General features: G+C 36.1%; 1 protein-coding gene across 3 annotated transcripts in view; it reads right to left on the reverse strand.

The window, feature by feature from the left end:
- TENM1 (teneurin transmembrane protein 1) overlaps positions 1 to 22593 on the reverse strand; it is an 845979-nt gene that overhangs the window by 504372 nt on the left and 319014 nt on the right. For all 3 annotated transcript variants that reach the window (XM_015443786.4, XM_065538348.2, XM_065538349.2), the window contains 2 exons: positions 17043 to 17303; positions 15343 to 15399 (listed from right to left, as the gene is read on the reverse strand). In XM_015443786.4, coding sequence (XP_015299272.2) covers positions 15343 to 15399; positions 17043 to 17303 — 318 coding nt within the window. The remainder of the gene's footprint in view (positions 1 to 15342; positions 15400 to 17042; positions 17304 to 22593) is intronic.

Below are 22593 nucleotides of genomic sequence, written 5' to 3' on the forward strand. Positions count from 1 at the left end.
TTGTTCCCTCCAAATCTCATGTTAAAATGTGATCCCCAGTGTTGGAGGTGGTGCCTAAATGGAGGCATTTGGGTCATGAGAGTGGATCTCTCATGAATGGCTTGGTGCCCGCCCAGTGGTCATGCGTTCACATGAGATCTGGTTATTTTAATGAGCCAGGCATCCCTCTCTTACTCTCTTCTGGCATGTGACACTCTAGTTCCCCTTCCACTTTGCCATGACTAAAAGCTTCCTGAGGCCTCACGAGAAGCTGAGCAGATGCAGATGCCATGCATATACAGCCTGAAGAACGATATGTCAAATAAACCTCTTTTCTTTGTAAATTAACCAGCCTCAGGTATCTTTATAGCAACAAAAAACAGACACACAGACAAATACAACTGATTTAGAAGGGGCTAGTGTCCTAGGTGCCTAACCCTACAAGTTGTCATCTCTCATGGCCAAGGATGAGCTGCAGAGTGAAGGCTGGCTCACGGAAGACCAGAAACAACTAAACAATCTAAGCCTTTCTGTCCTCCTAAAGTGTTCTTCAAGGCTGCCAGGATTGATTAATATTTTTATAGCTTCTGAATTTTCTTCTGGATGGCATTTATTTATTTATTTATTTATTTATTTATTTATTTATTTTTTGAGACGGAGTCTCGCTGTGTCTCCCAGGCTGGAGTGCAGTGGCGTGATCTCGGCTCACTGCAAGCTCCGCCTCCCGGGTTCACGCCATTCTCCCGCCTCAGCCTCCCAAGTAGCTGAGACTACAGGCGCCCGCCACCACGCCCGGCTAGTTTTTTGTATTTTTAGTAGAGACGGGGTTTCACCATGTTAGCCAGGATGGTCTCGATCTCCTGACCTCGTGATCCACTCGCCTCGGCCTCCCAAAGTGCTGGGATTACAGGCTTGAGCCACCGCGCCCGGCCGGCATTTATTTTTTAAATGTTTTTATTGAGAAATAATATTTTCATATTTACAGGATACATGTGATATTTTGTTACATGCATTGAATGTGCAATGATCAAATCAGTGTATTTGAGGGTATCCATCATGTTGAATATTTATCATTTCTATGTGTTGGGAACATTTCAAGTCCTCTCTTCCAGCTATTTTGAAATATACAATACCTTGCTGTTAACTGTAATCATCCCACTCTGCTATGGAACATTAGAAATTTTTCCTTTTATCTAACGGTATGTTTGGAACCATAAATAAACTTTTCTTCATCTTTCCCCATATCTCCTTCCCATTCTCTGCTATCTACCATTCTAAACTATCTCCATGAGATCAACTTTTAAACTTCCACATATGGGTGAGAACATGTATCATTTTTTATTCTGTGTCTGGCTTATTTCACTTAGCATAATGATGTCCAGTTCCATGTTGCTGCAAACGATAGGATTTTATTCTTTTTATGGGTGAATAATATTCCATCATGTATGTGTACCACATTTTCTTTATCCACTCATCCACTGATGGACACTTAGCTTGAGTCCACATCTTGGCTATTGTGATTAGTGCTGCAATAAACATGGGAGTGCAGGTGTCCCTTTGATATACTGATTTCTTTTCCTTTGGATAAATGCCCAGTAGTGGGAATGCTGGATCCTATAGTAGTTCTATTTTTAGTTTGTTGAGAAATCTCCATATTGTTTTCAATAGTGGTTAATACTAATTAACATTCCCATCAATAGCGTGTAAGAGTTCCCTTTTCTCCTCAACCTTATGAGCATCTGCTATTTTTTGTCTTTTTAATAACAGCTGTGCTAACTGGGATAAGATTATATCTCGTTTTGATTTGTATTTACCTGATGATATGTGGATTTATTTGTGGGTTCTCTATTCTTTTCAATTGGTCTGTGTCTGTTTTTATACCAATACCATGCTCTTTTGGTTACTACAGTCTTGTAATAAATTTTGAAGTCAGGAATGCTTCCAGCTTTGTTCTTTTTGCTCAAACTTGTTTTGGCTACACAGGCTTTTTTTTTTTTTGGTTACTTAAGAATTTTAGGATTTTTTTTCTAATTCTGTGAAAAATGACAGTGGCATTTTCATAGGGATTGCATTGAATCTGTAGATTGTATTGGGCAGTATATTAATTCTTCCTATTCATGAGCATGGGATGTCTTTCCACTTGTTTGTGTCCTCTTCAATTTCTTTCATTAGTGATTTGGTAGTTTTCTTGGTGGTGGTCTTTCAGCGCCTTGGTTCAATTTATTTCTAGGTAATTATTTTTTGGGAGCTATTGCAAATGAAATTGTTTTCTTGATTTTCTTTCTCAGCTAGTTCATTACTGATGTATAACAATGCTAATTTTTGCAAACTGATTTTGTATCCTGCAACTTCACCGAATTTATCAAATCTAAGTTTTTTGTTGATGTCTTAAGGATTTTCTAAGTATAAGATAATATCATCTGCAAAGACAGAACATTTGACTACTTCTTTTTCAAACTAGATGCCTTTTATTTCTTTCTCTTGCCTGATTGCTCTGGTTAAGACTTCCAGTATTATGATAAACAGGAGTGGTGAAACTGGGTATCTTTGTATTCTTCCAGTTCTTAAAGAAAAGGCTGTCAGCTTTTCCCTATTCAGTATGATGTCAGCTGTGGGTCTGTCATATATATCACGTTTATTATGTTGAGGTATGTTTCTTTTATGCCTTGTTTTTTGAGAGCTTTTTTTTTTTATCATGAGGGGAATGTTGAATTTTATCAAATGCTTTTTCTGCATCTATTGAGATGTCCATATAGCTTTTGTCCTTCATTTTGTTGATGTGATGTATTATGTTTATTGATTTGCATATATTGAACCATCTTTGCATCTCTGGGATAAATCCCACTGAATCGTGTTATATTATGTTTTCATGTGGTATTAGACTTGGTTTGTTGATATTTTCTTGATGATTTTTGCATGTATATTCATCAGGGATATTGGCCTATAGTTTTCTTTTTAAATTGTGACTTTCTGTGGTTTTAGTGTCAAGGTAATGCTGGCCTTGTAGAATGAGTTAGGGAGAATTCCATCTTCTTCAATTTTTTGAAATAGTTTGAGGAGAATTGGGGTTAGTTCTTAGAATGTTCATTAAAAATTGTTGGTGAACCATTCTGTCCTGAACTTTTCTCTGTTGGGAGACATTTTATTACTGATTCAATGTCATTACTCGTTTTTGATCTGTTCAGGTTTTCTATATTTTCCTGATTCAATCTTGGTAGGTTGTATGTGGCCAGGAATTTATCCATTTACTCAGCATTATCCAGTCTGTTAGTGTATAGTTGTTCATGAGAGTCTCTGACGACCTTTTGCATTTCTATGATATCAGTTATTACGTCTCTTTTATCATTTTTTGTTTTATTTATTTTGGTCTTCTCTTTTTTTGGTTAATGGTTTATTGATTTTGTTTATCTGCTGAACCTACTTTTCGTTTGTTGTTCCTTTTTATTACTTTTTATAGTCCATATTTCATTTAGTTCTGTTCTGATCTTTATTATTGCATTCTTTCTACTAATTTGGGGTTTAGTATGTTCTTGCTTTTCTAATTCTTTGAGCTGCATGATCAAATTGTTTGACATCTTTCTACTTTTCTGATGTACACATTTTTTTCTATAAACTTCATTCTTAACACTGCTTTTGCTGTATCCCATAGTTTTTTTTTTTTTTTTTTTTTTTTTGACGGAGTTTTGTTCTGTCACCCAGGCTGGAGTGCAATGGCTCGATCTTGGCTCACTGCAACTTCCGCCTCCCAGGTTCAAGCAACTCTCCTGCCTCAGTCTCTCGAGTAGCTGGGATTACAGGCACCTGCCACCATACCCAGCTAATTTTTGTATTTTTAGTAGAGACAGGGTTTCACCATGTTGGCCAGGCTGGCCTCAAACTCCTGACCTCAGGTGACCCGCCCGCCTTGGCCTCCGAAAGTGCTGGGATTACAGGTGTGAACCACCACGCCCAGCAGTCCCATAGGTTTTACTATATTGTGCTTTAATTTTCATTTGTGTGAAGAGATTTTTAAAATTTGCTCCTTAATTTCTTGTTTGACTCAATGGTCATTAAGGAGGATATTTAATTTCCATATACTTGTACAATTTCCAAAGTTCCTTTTGTTACTGATTTCTAGTTTAATTCCATTGTGGTATAAGAAGATACTTGATATGATTTTGATTTTTTAAAATTTGTTGAGTCGTGTTTTGTGTCCTAACATGTGGTCTATCCTGGAGAATGTTACATGTGCTGATAAGAAGAATGTGTATTCTGTAGCTGTTGGATGAAATGTTCTGTAGATGTCTGTTAGGCCTATTTGGTGTAAAGGGAAGTTTAAGTCCCATGTTTCTTTGTTAATTTTCTCTCTAGATGATCTGTCTAATGCTGAGAGTGGGGTGTCTAAGTCAACTATTAATGTATGTAACCTATCAACTATTAATCTATGTAGTCTATCTCTCTTCTTAGTTCTAATAATATTTGCTTTATACATATGGGTGCTTTTTTTTTTTTTTTTTTTTTTACCAGAAAGCTTGCTCAAGTGCTGGCAGTGGTCGCAGTGGACCAAGTGAGTGGGTGGGTCCTTGGGCTGCTGGCCAGCGGGTGTAGCATGAACTGTGCCAGTAGCAGTGGCAAGACAACCTTCTATTTCCCAAGCGATCTGTGCTTGTGTTGGCAGTGGCTGTGGTAGGTTGCACAGGCCAATTCCCAGGCCTGCAGGTGGAGCATGCTGATGGGTACAAGCTTTGGTGGTATCATCTGGTTGTGTTGGCTTGAGGCTTCTAGGGGGAGTTCTCAGTTGTCAACACTTGTGGACTCAGCAGGGCAATCCTCACTCCCCTGGACAATGAGCTCGGACACTGGTAGTGGTGGTGGTTGGCCAGGCAGATCTGTATTAAGGGCCTCCTCCTGTGGTGCATGCAGGTGCTGACTGTGGTAGGCAGGGGTAGGGTGATCCCAGACCTCTGGTGGAATGCTTGGGTGAGGGTATCAGTGGCTGCACTGTGCCCCTGCTATCAGGGAGCCACGGGATGTTTTCAGTGGCAGCAGCAATTGTCAGGCAGTGGGGAGTGTGCACTTTTGCCCTGGATAGTAGCTACAACAGGGTAACCTGTCATTAGGGTGCTTGTAAATGCAAGAGGCTCCACTGCTGGGGGCAGTGGGGTTGCTTCCAATGGCTCATACTTTGAACCTGCTGGCAGCAGCCAGCTGCGGTGGTGGCTGTAGGTAGAGGATGTTCATTGTACTCCAGGGATGTGTAGAGGCAGAGGATGTTGAGCCCCAGGGCAGGATGCTGTCTGTTGGAGACTGAGCTCTCAAAATGGTGTCATGTTGTAGCTGTTTAGGATTTGGGGGTGGGTGGGGGATGAGACCCAATGTGACATCTCTCTCTGGAGCAATGCCGTTGCATAGTCTCCAGGCATATTTCCCATGTTAGTCTCGGGGCCAACATGGATCAAGGGTTCTCCATAGCTAGGACTGCAGGAGTTCACAGTGAGACTGCTAGGGTCTCTCACTTATCCTTTCCTCATATTGGGGATCTTCTCCAGGCCCCTAGCCCATTCCAGCTGAGCAGGCTGCCTTGCTTCCCTCTTTTTCCTTGCCTTACGTATTTCCTGTCATTTGTTGAATTCTAGCATTCTCCCATAGATGATGTATTTGAAGTGTGATTACTCGCTATTTTGGTTCTTCTTTATGGAGAAGGTAAGTACCAGATGCCTCTAGTCAGCTAGCTTCCTTTCTCTCTCTAATGACGTGTAATTTTAAACAACATACAGTCATGCATTTCTTAACAACAGTGATACAATTTGAGAAATGTGTCGTTAGGCAATTTTGTCATTGTGCAAACATCACAGATTGTATTTACTCAAACCTGGATGGCATAGCCTACTACACACCTAGGCCATAGGTGTAGCGTATTGTTGCTAGGCTACAAACCTGTAAGCATGTTATTAATACTTCACCAAATATTGTAGGCAATTATAATACAATGCTAAGTATTTATGCATCTAAACATATCTAAATGTAGAAAAGGTACAGTAAAAATATGGTATTATTATATTATGGGACCATTATCATATATATGGTCTGTCATTGACCAAAACACTCTTATACAGCACATGACTGTAGTTATATTTTTCACATTTCAAATTGGTGAAAAATATTTTAAAGTAAATTATCTAGTACCAGTGAGGGTACACTAAAATGGCCACTATCATGCTTTACTAATGGGGGAGTATGAATCTTGATATAATTTGATAATATATATCTTGAACCTTAATGAAAATATTTTTGAACCCAGTAATTTTATTTGTAGAACTCTACTAATAATGAATAAATCAGAAAGAGACCAATCTTTGATTACAAAGATGTCTATTTCAGTATTTTTGTTCTAGTGAAATACTGGAAATGTTAATATCCAAAAATAGTGTACAGTTAAGTATGTTACATCTACCTAACTAATATATTTAAAATAACATTTAATTAAGACAGTAATATTGGAAATTGCTCACTTTTAATTTAAGTGAAATATCAGGTTGTATGGATCCTGACAAGGATACATGATGCATGGAAAGACAAAGGTAAGATGCTAATTCATGAGAGAATGTGACTAATATTTCATTTTGGAGAGAACATTAAGGATTTTTTCCTGTTTTTCAGTAATTTCCCAATTTTCTTTAATAATCTATTTATTAAAAAGTATTACTTTTATAACAAAAAATATTGAAAGCATAGTCAACTTGCCTTTGAAATAGCCAAGATGATTCCCCTTTTCTCTAAAGATATTATTTCAATTATTTAAAAAAATGTTCAACTAGGATATATGAAAAAAATTCAACTGCATGCATTCAAATTGTGAACTATTCTGCATTCCACTTTAAATACCTACCAAAAAAATTAAGTCTGACCAGTAATCTCATGAATATCTATCAAAAGTGAAAAGATGGACAGTGCAAGGTAATATGAATGACTTAACATAAGCCCATTCCCAAACCAGAAAAGAACAACCAAAAGCATGTGTCCTAACTATGGCAATTGAAACATCATTTTCAAATTCAGATGACAATGTTGTCATTTTATTTCTGGTGAATATATGCTCAGCCATATTTTTTTCCTTCATTTTCTAAGCTTTTTAAAAAAACTCTGTTGATAAGCAGTCTCTGAAAGCACTTTGACTCATTTTGGCTTCTTTCACAGTAATGTAAGTAAATAATACATCAAGTAAGAGAGTAAGATAATATGAACTGGAAAAAATTATGAGACTTTTTGTCGTATGTGATCCCATTTGTACATGTGTGGAAAATTTGGGGAATGATATATAATACACAGTAAGAGAGTAAATAATACATCAAGATCAACTCCAAAGACTAACATATAATACTAATTAATTTTAATAGCTACATTACTTGTACTGTATTTAACTTCTACATTCAAGTTTGCTTTCATGTAAATATATTCATATGTATGTATTATATTATATATTAAACATATGCATACCATACATTCACACTTATTATTTGTGTGCAGATATTTATATTGTTTTTAAATTAAAATAAATTTTTAAGCAATTTAAATTTCAAATTGTGGAAATTATAGTACTGCTAGCAAAGACATATACATATATTTATATATATATATATGGAGAAAGAGAGAGATCCACCAGCTATAAAGTACAAATAGTTGACTTTTACCTCTTAAAAATGTAAATCTTATCATATATACACATACACAGTACACACACACAATGCACCTATTTAAAAAGACAAATATACAACTAGGAAAAATGCATAATATGTAGTGAAGGTTTTTTTTTTACCCTTAATATAGGAAGTACTCTAGAGAACTAATAAGAAAATATAAAAATTCAAATGGGAAAGTGGGCAAAGTATGTCAACAGGAAACTGAGAGAAGAGATGGAAATGGGTCATTAACATAAAAAAGATGACCAAGCTCACCCATAAATAGAACAAAATAATAGCAAGAAGAAATACTGTATTTTATCTTGCAGATTGGGTATGAGAAATCTTTCTCATCATTGCCAGTATTGATAAGTATATGGGAAAACAGGCACTTTTATATAGCTTTAGTAGATAAATAAATTGGTAGGTCTTTTTTAAGGGGGAAATTTGGTAATATTTAAACAAACATTAAATGCATATATTTTCAGCCCATCATTTCTACTTCTAATAAATAATATAAGAGGTGTGTAAAAGACGTGTACAAGGATATTAAGTGTAGCACTGTTTTTAATATCAAAACACTGGAAATCTAGATGTCCATCAACAAGGGACTGGCTAAAAAATATATATATATAAACAGAATCCTATACAGTCATTAAAAATAATAAGGCAGATTTGTACTACAAATATGGGGAAATATCCAAGATAATATGAACTGCGAAAAATTATGAGACTTTTTGTAGTATGTGATCCCATTTGTATATGCCTGGAAAATTTGGGGAATGATATATAATACATTATTAACACTGACTGTCTCTCAAGAGTGAAACCTGAAGGATGGAGAGGGAGGGGGATGTTACACTTTACTCACTTTAAATCTGTTTTTACTATTAATTTTTAAACCATTGGCCAATATTACTTTAATATAAAGATAATAGTAGTTAAAATTATCTACTGAAAAAGAAAATATGAACTTGTTATATCTACCTTGATAATGACTTGAAATTCAGTATCATCAAAGTGGTTTTTAAGTTTGAATATCACAGCCACCACAGAAGTGTCTCACCCACACATAATCCCAATAACTTCCACACTTCCTCTGATAGTGTAACATCTCCAAAGGAGCTGTTACAGAGTCAACTGCACTGTCTCATACATGCCTAATGGGTCCAACAGAGCCATTAGGATGTTAGTTATATGGCAGGGCTCCTGCTGAAGCTATTACCAAGTCATTGCATTGTTTCATACACTTCCTTTAACAATCAGATGGTTTCCGAGGAACTGTTATCACTGCTATGTAAGGGTCCTATATAACTTACACTATCAGGAGAAAACAAAAAAAAGTAAAGGAAAGAAATGGAAAACAAACAAACAAATTCCCTCCATCAAATGTACATGAATGGCCCTACATGGTCAAATAAGAAGAAATAACTCCTCATTTGGGTATAACTACTACCTGCCATTCAAGAAACCCAGCATTAGGCTAACCATTTTTTTCACAACTCCAGCTGTTTCCTTGAATGAATTTAGGGTCTGAGAACAGCATATGCATGACTATGATGACATGTTTATTGGTAGCACATATCACACTACTTAGGTTCTGTGGTATGCAGTACAGAAGCAACAGGGAGCAGTACTAATGGATTTCTTGGCTGTTATGAGATTGTATCAGATATTCCCCTACCTGTAAAGTTCCTGAACAGAACATAGGGAGCTCAGCTACCCAACAGTCAAGGAAATCAACAGGGCTTCTGAGTACTAATTAAAATCCCAGCTCTCCCTTAAAGGGCTACTTCAATGACAAGGGGAAATACAAAAGCACAAGCTAACCCGCAGCCAGGTCTGAAGTGTCTCAGTGAATTTCCTCTCACAGTCTTCTAGGTTTAGCAGAATGAGGTTGTTGCCTATTAATAAAATGTTGTATTATTTAAAATAAGACAAGTGCAAGGATTTTTACCCAATTTGAAATGAGCAGAAAGTAGGCTGGGTTCTGCTAGGCTAAAGAGTTCCCTGGGATATTAGATGTTTCAGAAGCTATGTTGCCTCTTTGTCTAATACTTGATAACAGGTACCTTACCTGATAGCATCTATCCCATAATATGTGTATAATAAATTAATAGTGATAAACAACAACCACAACTGACATTTATAGAGCATTTCATTGTAACAGACACACTGTAAAGTGCTATATATCCAATTTCTCATTTAATCCTCCCACAAAAACTCCCAAGACTTTGCAGCTACCATTTGACAGATAAAGAAATTAAGACTTGGAGATCTTTAGTTACCTGTCCAAGGACATACAGCAGGTAAATGGCAGAACCAGCGCAAAAACCTAGGTCTGTCTTATATCATGGTTATTCTTAACCATTTACTATACAAAAAACATTATTTATTTAGATTGTATTAATATTACCACTTTTATGTTAATAAATGGTTTCACATCCCTTGTGCTCTCAGAGCAAGCTACCATATCTTTATCATGGTATTAACTAAAATGTATTAAAATTAGCTTTCAATCCTCTCTAGTAGACCTCTTTGAGTGTATGTTTCCATTTGACACTGACAGCCCTGCATTGGGAATTGCTTTGAGTATCAAATGTGTAGGCTCCCAGAAAGCAACATTTTTATTACTGACCTTACTCCTCATTGTAGTTGAGGAGACCCGTGAGCTGAGGAGACAGCTGACTCAAGTTGAGAAAAATATTCTGTCTCCTTGGAATTTAGAAATGGCACTAAAAAAAATCTGGTTAATCTTAGCTTATTTCCTGAATAGAAGAAATGTGAACTAGGGTTTTATGGGGTATGGGGTTTTATACTTGTCTCGTAGATGGAAACTTAGAGAAAGTCAACCTGCAGAGACGGCATTGAAGGAAATGGGTTTAGAAACAAAAAGCAATGTCTTAACAATTCTTCTGAAAATTGTTAAGGGACTGCAACAAGTCCCTTCTTGTGGTATAGCCACACTCTTGCCCTGAGTCCAATGAAGCATTCTCATGTACTTTATTTTTTAAAAATTTTTATTTCTTGTGGGTACCTAGTAGGTATACATATTTATGGGGTACATGAGATGTTTTGATATAAGCCTGCAATGCATATTAATCATATCATATAAAATGAGGTATCCATCCTCTCAAGCATTTATCCTTTGTATTACAAATGATCGTATTTTACTCTTTTAGTTATGTTAAAATGTACAATTAGACTATTACTGACTACAGTCACCCTGTATTCTTATGTACTTTTAATACAATTGTTTTCAGTTTAAGCTAGCTCACATTGATTTCTGCTACCTATAACAAGCAATCTTAACTAATAGGGCATCAATCTCTCCCAGGAGACTGTAAATTCCTTGAGGTTGGGGAGTGTGTATTATTCATCTTTCATATACTCCCAATCTCTAGTACAGAGTTTGGCAGAAAGAAGGTGCTTAATAAATATTGCTTGAACAGAAATATCATTATCATCAAGGCTATAACTATAAATAATTTATTTGCAATTTATACTTTATTAAAGGTTACAATACTTTTTCACTACCTACAAAATTTATTTCCATTTAGCTTCTTGGTAAACAATTTTTATTTTCACATTTTATAACCCAACTGTTCCATTCAGGCCACATGTGAAAAACATATTCTTGGAAATTGATTATTCAAATTTAGCTGTTGATACTGTTTTTTCCTCCAGTTCAATGTATAGCTAAATGTAATTATTGAGGGATACCCTAATCACTGAGGTTGATACTTAAGTAGGGCTGTCAAAGTCTTCTAAGAAATGCTCATTAGAAAGTAAAGAATGGGAGAAAATATTTGCAAACTACCCATCTGACAAGGGATTAATACCAGAATATGTAAGAAGCTCAAACAATTCAATAGGAAAAAAATCAAATAATCTGATTTTAAAATGGGCAAAAGAATAGACATTTCTCAAAAGAAGACACATGAATGGCCAACAGATATATGACAAAATGCGCAACATCATTAACCATCAGAGAAATGCAAATCAAAACTACAATATCATCTCACCCCAGTTACAATGGCTTTTACCCAAAAGACAGGCAATAACAAATGTTGGCAAGGATGTGGAGAAATGAAAACCCTTATATACCGTTGGTGGGAATGTAATTTACTACAGTCATCATGAAGAGCAGTATGGAGGCACCCTAAAAAAACTAAAAATAGAACTACCATATGCTCTAGCAATCCCACTGCTATGTATATATACAAAAGGAAGGAAATATATCATAGCACTATTTACAATAGCCAAGACATGGAAGCAACCTAAATGTCAACCATCAACAGATGAATGGATAAAGACAATGTAGTACATATATATAATATAATATTATTCAGCCATTAAAAGAATGAAATCTTGTCATTCGCAACATGAATGGAATTGGAGGATATTAGGTCAAGTGAAACAAGTCAGGCACAGAAAGACAAACATCATCTTCTTACTGATTTGTGGGAACTAAAAATCAAAACAATTGTACTTATGGAGATAGAGAATAGAAGAATGGTTACCAGGGGCTAAAAAGGGTAGAGGGAAATGGGGGAAAAGGTAGGCATGGTTAATAGGTGCAAAAATATAGTTAGATAGAATGAATAAGATCTAGTATTTGATAGCACAACAGGGTGACTGTAGTCAATGTTAACTTATCATATATTTTAAAATAATTAAAATATTGGAATTGGAATGTTCCTAACAAAGAAATGATAAATGCTTGAGGTGATGGTACCCTAATTACCCTGATTACACATTGTATGCCTGTATCAAAACATCACATACTGTAAGCCCAGCACTTTGGGAGGCCGAGGCAGGCAGATCACGAGGTCAAGAGATTGAGACCATCCTGGCCAACATGGTGAAACCCTATCTCTACTAAAAATACAGAAGTTAGCTGGGTGTGGTGGTGCGCACCTGTAGCCCCAGTTACTTGGGAGGCTGAGACAGGAGAATCACTTGAACCTAGGAGGCGGAGGTTGCAGTGAGCCGAGATCGCACCACTGCACTCCAGCCTGGCTACAGAGGGAGACTCTGTCAAAACAAAACAAAAAAATTACATGTACCCATAAATATGTACACCTATTATGTATCCATAACTAAAGATAAAAAAATTAAATTACCATTAGATCACCTATCAGAGATAGAGTTGTGTGTTAGATGACCAGAGGTCTGACACACTATAGCACTTCTATCCTTATGAGAGTCACACAAGACAAGATCGACAAAAAATATATTTTACCCTTAGAACAATACATATTTTTCATTTATTTAGTGCCTACTGTGCTCTAGGTCCCCTTGCTAAGTATTGAAGCTACAAAAGTGAATAAATTAGACCATTTCATCAAGTAGCTTCCAGTCTGGTGCTTATTAACAACCATTGTTAGGATATAAAATACACAACTCTAGTATTAGCCTATGATGAGTAGTAATGCTGTTAGTAAGGTGAAATGGGAATAAAAATGACGTAGAATAAAGCATGATGGTTGATATCAAAGTATCACCTAGGTATTGACTGTTCACAGGTCCCAGAATGAAGCTAACTTGAGTGAATGTGCATCTTTCTTAATAGACAATTCAGCATCAACAGATGATGAAGGGTTTACTTAGGACAAATTTGAGAGAATGGAAACATAATGCATTAGTGCTCTGATCCCTGTGAAAGCCTCCAGATCCCCTTCTGTCACCTGATGGTTTCCTTTCCAGTACTTCAGGCCTTTAAGTTCAAATATTTTAGTGCTGAAATTAAGGGTTATTTCTTATAATTCTTCATGAGTTATAAAATGTCAGAGACATAAATTCAATTAAGGGCAACCAAATAGAGTTAAGGAAATGAGAAAAAAAATTCTGAAAGGCTTGGCCAATTAATGAAATAAAAGAAACAAGTCCTTATAGACATGATTTTGGAAATGTAAGTAGAAAACCAAAGTCATATTCTCCTAGGATGAATAGAATAGTAAGCATCTTTGAAATTACTTCTCAGAATATTTCTCAGTTGGACAATTCACCTAAATTAACAATTTCCTCAATTTCCTCCATCTTAACTTTTATCTAACATTCACAGCAGTGAGGCTCAAATGTTCCTAAGCCGATCCATGATATCATGCCCATTGTCTCATCAATAATCTAAAATTCAGAAAGTATAGGAAGACAGAAACAAAACAAAATGTCATTGACATTAATTGAGCCACAGGGATGGGATGGGATGGAGTCTGAGGTAGGAAAACATATACATAACAAATATTCTAAAGATTTACTTTTTCAAATATAACATACATCAACTCAAATTAATAAAATAGATGCCTTGATTAGCATGCTTTCATGAATGGATGAAATCAATAGGAAATAAATAGCAACATTTCCACACAAACGTCAAGTTCATTCATTGGAAATACCTTGTTTCCTCAAAATTAACATACTTTTGGAAAAGTCATTTACATTCTTATCTTAACTCAAACCAACTCCTCAAGGATCTATGGAAATGCTGAAGGCAGGCCAGGCATGGTTGTCATCAATTAAAATCTGTGGAATCCACATTGATAAAAATCTTACCATAGGTGATAAATAAGAACCCAAATTATATACTCCTTATTGAAAATATTAGTAGGAGTCAAAGTAAGACATAGAGAACTGAGCAGGAAAAGTTGTTCAAGTTTACATATTGCATACACACATGATCCAAGGGAGAAAACGAAGCATACTTGGGAAATAATCCAGTGAAATTCAGCTAGATTGTTTCTGACTTGTTGTTTTAACACTTCCTCATATCTAAAATGGAGATAACAGAATTTGTTTCACAGAATGGTCATGAAGATGAAATGGCATAAAGATATGAAAAGTGTGTTTGGAAATTTTGAAATGCTAATCCAGTAATAATAGTGAACATTCATATTGTTCCTACATGTTAAAAACACTGTTCTAAATCTTTATATACTAGTTTCATCTCATTTTTGAGTCATTGCCCTGTGGTGGGATGTGTGGACCCTACTACAAGGTGTTAGAGAAAGGCCCCCAGCACAGACCGGGTTGTGAAAACCATTTATAAATGTTACTTTCAGTAGTATCCCTCTCCAAAGGGGCAAAACCCAATGAATACAATGAAGGCAAAAGTAAAAAAAAAAGAACAAAACACCAATGCCCCCTTACTAAGGAATGACACAGTGTAAATATAGGTTTACAGAAGAGGATGAACAACATTTTTTTTTCATTTGAAGGTGTTATTTATGATTGATGACATGGATAAAGTGTGATGCTAAAGCCAAGCATGAACACCTGGAGGAAGAGACCAAGGCCAACTGCTAGGCAACATCTGAAAGTTATGACAATCCCTAAACTATACTGAGTTAATTATTAGAGCCATGCCAAACATGGTATATATGTAGAAAGTCATAAGGCCAAATCCAACCCATCCTGATTTCAGTCTCTCCTCCCAGGTTAAAGAAATGTTTTCTCATCCTACCTGGAATCCTGTTTTATCCTTCTCCCTAGCTCCCCCTTGACCTCCTCTTCACCACCAACATTTACAAATGAAATTTTCAAGAAGAAAACAAACAAATAAGCTGCCACTGTATTCTCCGACAGGTTCATTGAGCAGGCTTGTATGTTGTTTGTCAGAGGAGCAGGGTTCCATTTTGTGGGGGTAGGGTGCCAGAGATGGGGTGAAGTAAAAATAATTGGTGATCAAATATTTGAAAACACTTGCCTTGAGTAGACCCAGCTTGAGCCTCCATGTCACAACAAACAGGAGAGAATTTGAAACCTGTAACAGTAAACATTTTACTAGTTAAGCCTTGTCCAAGTCATCTGCAATTCCTCAAACTTCAACCCTTACCCTTCATCTAGTGGTGCTTCAAAAAATAAAAAACCCAGCTTTATTGCAATATAATTCACATATGTAATATTCATCCTTTTAAAGCATACAGTTCAGTGGTTTTTAGTATTTCTGCAGAGTTGCACAACCATCACATCTATCTAAGTCTAGAATATTTTCATCACCCCAAAAGACACCTCATACCAAGGGACTTGCAGAGGTAAAAGAATAGTAGAGCCCAGTGGGGAAACTTCTTCCTTTCATTTCAATGTTTCAACCCAGTGAATATGTCCAGAGTGAGATGAGGGAGAACAAGATGTCTTGCCAATATAAGAGATCACCTACCATCCCATTTCATATAATTTTGATCATTGTTTTTCCCAATTGAAAGATGAAACCCAGAAAACTGTAGTGACCAATCAAATGTCTCCTAACTTCTATCTTAATGCCTTTCACTTCCATGAATGTGCTACATATGTCAAGTATGTTCCCTTCTCATTTCCATAGGTTACTTCCTATACTCTTGGCCAAAGTCAACAATGCATGCATGAACACATACATATATGAAAGTAATATAAAAAATATTAAGACCCCAAGGATACTTGATGATACCATAAAGTGTTATGGTCTATTATTTAGGAAGTGATATTCTAATTAGTAGGCAACTTCTAATTCCTGATTATATGGCCAGTGTCACGTTTGGGTTAAAGAAGGAAGAAGAGGACAAAATAGAAAAAAAAACTGCAGGTACAGGGCAGCTGGCTATCTCTCTGCCACCTGAAAAAGTACTAATTACCACTGCTAACAGACTAAGCCTTGTGGTCATGGTAATGAGGACCTATAAAATGTACACAAACAGAATGATGGAGAGACTAGATGAATGTGTTTAATAAGCAGTAATGTGCTTTTTATGAAACTATTTTGTTCTCTGGTAGGAGCAAAAGAACAAAAATAAAATAAATTAACCCCTTTCCAACAAATCAAAAAGACAAAATTTTCCTTTTATAAAAGTTGCAAGAAAATCATATATGCTTACAACACAATGCTGCTGCTAGTCCTTATTGTCAAGCAAATGGATGATGTTCATTCACCTTCTGGTTTTTTAAATCATTTCAGTCCAACCTGGTTAATTTGAGTTTGTACATTCAACAGGTTAATCTGAATCCAAATAGTAAGCACATACAGAATATGCTTGCTATACAATTGTTCATCTCACTGTTCATTTATTGATATAAAGCCCAAATACATGAAATTTGGACATTCTATAATAAATTCTACTAGTATTGCCATGGAAAATAAAGATGAAAATAAAAGGTGAGTAATAAACAAAACATGCACAATATTACTGATTACATGAGATTATTTCCCTTGGGGGCTCACCGAAAAATGTAAAGTATTTTGTCTGTTATTATAAATAAATATCTATTTGCCAGATACTTAGGTACGTGCCTTGCCCATGAGTCCCTGCTAACTTGTATTTCCATTCTGCATATTAAATGAAAGAAGGGCAGATATAGGGAAGGAGAACAAAGCAAAGGCTAAAAATTGCATTTTTTCTGTGTTTCACTTAAACAATTAAAGTAGTTTATTACCATTTTCCCCATCAGACTTCCTTTCATGGTCAGTGTCAGTCAAGGATAATGCAGAGTTGGCCCGGCTGGACAAACAGGAGCTATGCTCTGATTTCATGCCCCTTATCCACATTCTTAGTGCATGGTCAGGTGAGGCAGCACCTTCTGTCTCTGTGTCCACATCAGATCCCATCTCGAGCTGGTAATCACGCCGAGAAACGCTGTGCATGTCTGTTTGGTAGCCAGAGCACAGAGTGTGAGAGGTTTCACAGAATTCCATCTCTGAGAAGAAACAAAGTTCAGAGAAAACGTTTAGAAGTATGAAGAAATCCCCCAGAAAATTCTACTTTTTGTCCTCATTCCCCTCTCCCCCATTGGTAGTAATTATGTGTTTTTGCAAAGTTAGAATTCTGGCCTTTTATTTATGGTAGCTAGGACTCTGTGCTTATTTTGCACTTCTGTAGCTTAAAATTATGCTCCTGTTGATTCTTACAAGGTTCTGGAAAAAGCGTGCCCAAAATAGCTTTATAGCTACAATTTTAGGTTTCACAAAATGTAATGAAATAAGTGAGTGCAGAGGAGTATAAAGTGTAGAGAGGTGTCCTTTAAAAGATATTTCTTTTCTAGGAAGAATATATATGATCTGCAGAGCGTACCTATGCTTAAAATATTAAAATTATTTGCTTTTCTAAGTATTCCATACACATTGGATTTAAGAATAAATAATTCAATGTGAAAACTCTGAGAAAAAAGCATTAAGTTCAAATGCACTTTTCTAAAGTATTTTTCCTAAAACATGTTAATTTAAACTCTAAATCATCAGTACCTAATATCATTATTTTCCATTGATTTTAAAGGATTTCAAGGCTGACTTTATGCTAATTATTCTGTTTAATTTTTTTTTTTCAACAAATACTTAAAAATTTTTAGTCATATATTGTACCTTGGCAGTGGTTCGTGGATTGGATTTCCTCTCCTTTCCCCCTAGATCTTAGAATTATAAAATTTTCAGAACCTTAAAGATGATGCAACAAATTCCTTCTTTTTATAGTTGAGGAAAATAAATGCCAGAGGATAGGTATTATTTTTTCATAGCTCACATCGGATAGCAACAGAGCCCTTTTTCCTAAAACACCCATCTAGGCATGGTTTCTGCTATACACCAACGATGTCCCCTCAACTTACTGCATGAATATCAAGTATTCAGTCTTATTGTCAATTTTACATTCAATTATAGCAAGGTGTCAAAAAGGGGAAAAGATGCTTTAACAATTCCTAATAAGTTAATGAAAAATGACCACATGCCAAGACATATCATCTGAAATGTCCATGTAATACTTAGATAAGGTAATCCAGAGATGTAGTGCACCATACAGGATTTTCTCAGACTGACATCAGAGACAGGATATGTCATTTGGCTGGGAAGGAACTTAACTGAGTGCATCTAATCCTTAGCACATATCAATAAAATGCAAACTCTAACATGAATTTAATTCTTTGAATACAGAAAGTACTGGATTTTAGACCACACACTAGAGGAAAGCAAGCAGAATATGAATATATTTTTAAAATAACTATTTTTGTGGCATATAATTACCAAATAGGGGTTTAACAAAAAATTCTTATTGTTTACTTAATACCACTAGGTGAATAGCACTGTGCTTTGTGAAACATATAGTAGGCAAATAAAGCTACTACAATGTATTAGAAATATTCAATTAAAAACTAACTCTTTCAGGGTTATAAGTCACTGCTGAGTATGCTACCTTTTGATTTCCATGATGAATGTCTTAAAGAGTAATTCCCTTTTTCTACAAAAACTTGGCTAAATTCCAAAGGAGTAGTATTCAAAAAATAGTTGTGGTTTCCACTTGTCAAACATAAAATGTTATGAAACCATGCTTCTTGCCATAAGGCTAAAAGTAAAAATCAACTTTGCCCAATATAAATTTCAGCAATCTAGAATATTGGGATCAGCTAATATTCATGCCTCTTAATTTCACAATGTTTCATTATCCAATCCTACTGTGCAGTTGTTGCTACAGCAACCTGGTAATAAACCTTTCAGCTTGAAGCTGCAAGAAATGAATTTTACTTCACTCCCCTAGAACAGTGGCTCTCAAACTTGTCTGCTTCAGAATCACCTAGAAGGCTTGTTAAAACATAGATTGCTGCACCCCACTCCCATCCATGCCTTCCAATTTAAGTTTCTGATTCAGCAGGTGTGGAGTAGGGCCAGATAATTTGCATTTCGAATGGCTTCCTTGGTGAGACCCATGCTGTTGGTCTAGGGATCGTACTTTGAAATCGACTGCCCTAGAGATTTGTTTGAAGTGGATGGGAGCCAGGGAATGGGTAGTAGTGAGGGTGCAAGTTTATTAATGGCATTACCACAGATTTTGCTGCATCATCTCTAATTCTGTTTAAAGACACAAGAAAGGAAGTTTTTGCTCTGAATTGCTGTGAAGTGTCTCCATTTATTTTCCATGAATTCAGGGAACTAATTAGAAAATTTACTTCCAAGAGCACAGACTTGCATTTAGTTTCACTCATACAATGGCATATGAGATGTGGCTTTCCAAAGATTTTAATATGAGCATCTGAGTCATGGCATTTGTTGGAAAAGGATGAGCAAATAAAAATAAATGCAGGTCCAATTTGTCATTCCAGATTAATAAAACACGAGATAAAGTTTTTTTAAAAGCACTGACAGACGTAAGCAGATTCTTTTTAATTAAAGAGATTCTTTTACCATTCAAAAGGAAATTATAACATGGATTTGTTCCTTTCTAAGAAAATGCTGTGTAATCTGATCAAAAATTGCATAGGATAAACAATTTATTTTCTATTGGAACTATATCCTGCTTTGACTACAAAAACTAACTCATAAATTCTCTAATTAAGTACAGTCAGATAAAAGTACACTTTCTTGTCAATCTATAATTAGAAAAAGTAACAATCCAAATTAGCTATCAGTTGCTCTTCTTTTTTAAGTGGTAAAGCATTAAAAAAAAGAAAGAACGAGAAAAAGTTTCACTTATAGTAACCGATGTTTATTGAAATGCCTCATTTCCTTTTATTGAAATCAATGTCACCATTGTAAAACATTTTCTTAAATACACAAACATCTTGGTGGTGCTCAAAATTCCCAAAATATGCATTATCTATAAAGCACTTATAATGCACCATAAGTAGTTGTTTTCTAGCCTTGTACATATAACCTTGTTACCTAAAGTACTACATATTCTCTAGAGAAGATAAAGTTCAGCAGTGTGATCAGGGCTCACTGTAGCCCTGACTTCCAGGCTCAGGTGATTCTCCCACCTCTGCCTCCTGAGTAGCTGGGACTACAGGCACTGCCATCATACCTGGCTAATTTTTCATATTTTTTATAGAGATGGGGTTTCTTCATGTTGCCCAGGTTGGTCTCGAACTCCTGGACTCAAGTGATCTTCCTGCCTTGGCCCTTCAAAACTCTGGGATTACAGGTGTGAGCCACCGCACCTAGCCTGTACCACATTTCTTTATCCAATCTGTCATTGATGAGCATTTAGGTTGATTCCACGTCTTTGCTATTATGAATAGTGCTGCAATGAACATCTGAGTGCATACATCTTTATGGTAGAATGATTTATATTCCTCTGAGTATATAACCAGTAATGGGATTGCTGGGTTGAATGGTAGTTCTGCTTTTAGCTCTTTGAGGTATTGCCATACTACTTTCCACAATGGTTGAAATTCAATTTTTTAAGCGGGCAAAAAGTTTCAAGAGACACTTCACAACAAAAAATAGAGGTGGCCAAAAAGCAAATGAAAAGATGCTCAACATCACTGTTACCAGGAAAATGCAAACTAAAGCCACAATGAGATACCACTACATACCCACTACTATGGCTAAAACAATTCTGCCCACAAGAAGTGTTGAGAAAGAATGTGGAGCAATTACAATTCTCATATACTGGTGGTGAGAAAGTAAAACTGTGCAACCACTTAAGAAAAAAGTGTGGCAGTTTTCTGAAAAGTTAAAGCCATACTTACCAAAAGAGGAATTGGACTCTTGGACATTTATCACAAAGAAATGAAAACTTCTGTCCAAAACTGTACAAAGTTGTTCATACCAGCTTTATTCGAAAATAGCTAAAAAGTACAAATGTCCCAGTGTCTACAAACACATGAATGGATAATACACCTGTGGTATATATACACAATGGAGTATTACTCAGTCCTAAAAAGGGATGAACTATTGATGCAAAACAGTGTTATGGACTTCAAAATGACTCTGCTAAGTCAAAGAAGACAGACAAAAATCTACATATGGCATGCTTCCATTTATATAAAATTCTAGAAAATTCAGACTAATCTACTGTGACATAAAGCCAATAAGTGGTTGCCTGGGGAAAAGGGTGGAGGGAGAGATGGATAACAAAGGACACAAAAAAACTTTGGGGTGATCTAAATGTCCATTATTTTGATTGTGGTGATAGTTTCACAGGTGCATACATGCAAAAGTTTATCATATTGCACACCTTAAGTATATATATACCCCTACAAAGATTTTTAGTTGATTGTACACCACCAGATATTAAAACAACAAGGAGACTTGTGAATCAATTTTCACAGGTGGAGCTGAAAGTCTAACAGCTAGAAGGAGGTCTTGCTCTTTTCTCTCTAGTGGAATAAAGTAAATGTAACATGAACAAAAACATAGTCAAAATGTCATCTTGCTTATATCTAAACCAAGAGGCCATTAAAACTAACTGATGAATGATTTATTTTTTCTTTTCTTTTTCTTTTTCTTTTTTTTAGATGGAGTTTTGCTCTTGTTGTTCAGGCTGGAGCACAATGGTGTGATTTCGGCTCACTGCAACCTCCACCTCCCAGGCTCAAGCGATTCTCCTGCCTCAGCCTCCCAAGTAGTTGGGATTACAGCCACCTGCCATCATGTCCAGCTAATTTTTGTATTTTTAGTAAAGACGGGGTTTCGCCATGTTGGCCAGGCTGGTCTCGAACTCCTGACCTCAGGTGATCTGTCTGCCTCGGCCTCCCAAAGTTCTGGGATTACAGGCGTGAGCCACCACGCCCGAATGATGCATGATTTCTCAGTGATCTTCTAGGGTGTACTTTTGTCCTAGACACATAAGAGTTGAAAGTCAAATTCAGGAGGGAAACTAAGGATGAAACTCATCACTGCTAAGCTTTCAGCAGCTAGGGAAACATTTACGGTTGAAGATCATGAGATTGAGTAGAGTTCCGGCACATAGGGCCACCTTGGGCATCTACTAATGCTAACAAATTAATAATTTTTAAAAAAATGCTATGAAGTGCCGAAAAAAAATGACTGTACTTTCTGAATCTAGGAGTTGATCATCAGGTGTTCAGCCTAAAGAAGCCACTTATCAAAACTTGAGAAGGAAAGTTATAGCTATCTGTATCAACGTTTTTCTAGAAATGCCATTTCTTTGCTTTGTTTTGTTTTGTTTGAGAAAGGGTTTCACTCTGTCACCCAGGCTGGAGTCCATTGGCATTATCTTGGCTCACTGCAGCTTCGACCTCCCAGGTTCAGGTGATCCTC

This window comes from Macaca fascicularis, chromosome X, assembly GCF_037993035.2.
Source record: "Macaca fascicularis isolate 582-1 chromosome X, T2T-MFA8v1.1".
NCBI lineage: Eukaryota > Metazoa > Chordata > Mammalia > Primates > Cercopithecidae > Macaca > Macaca fascicularis.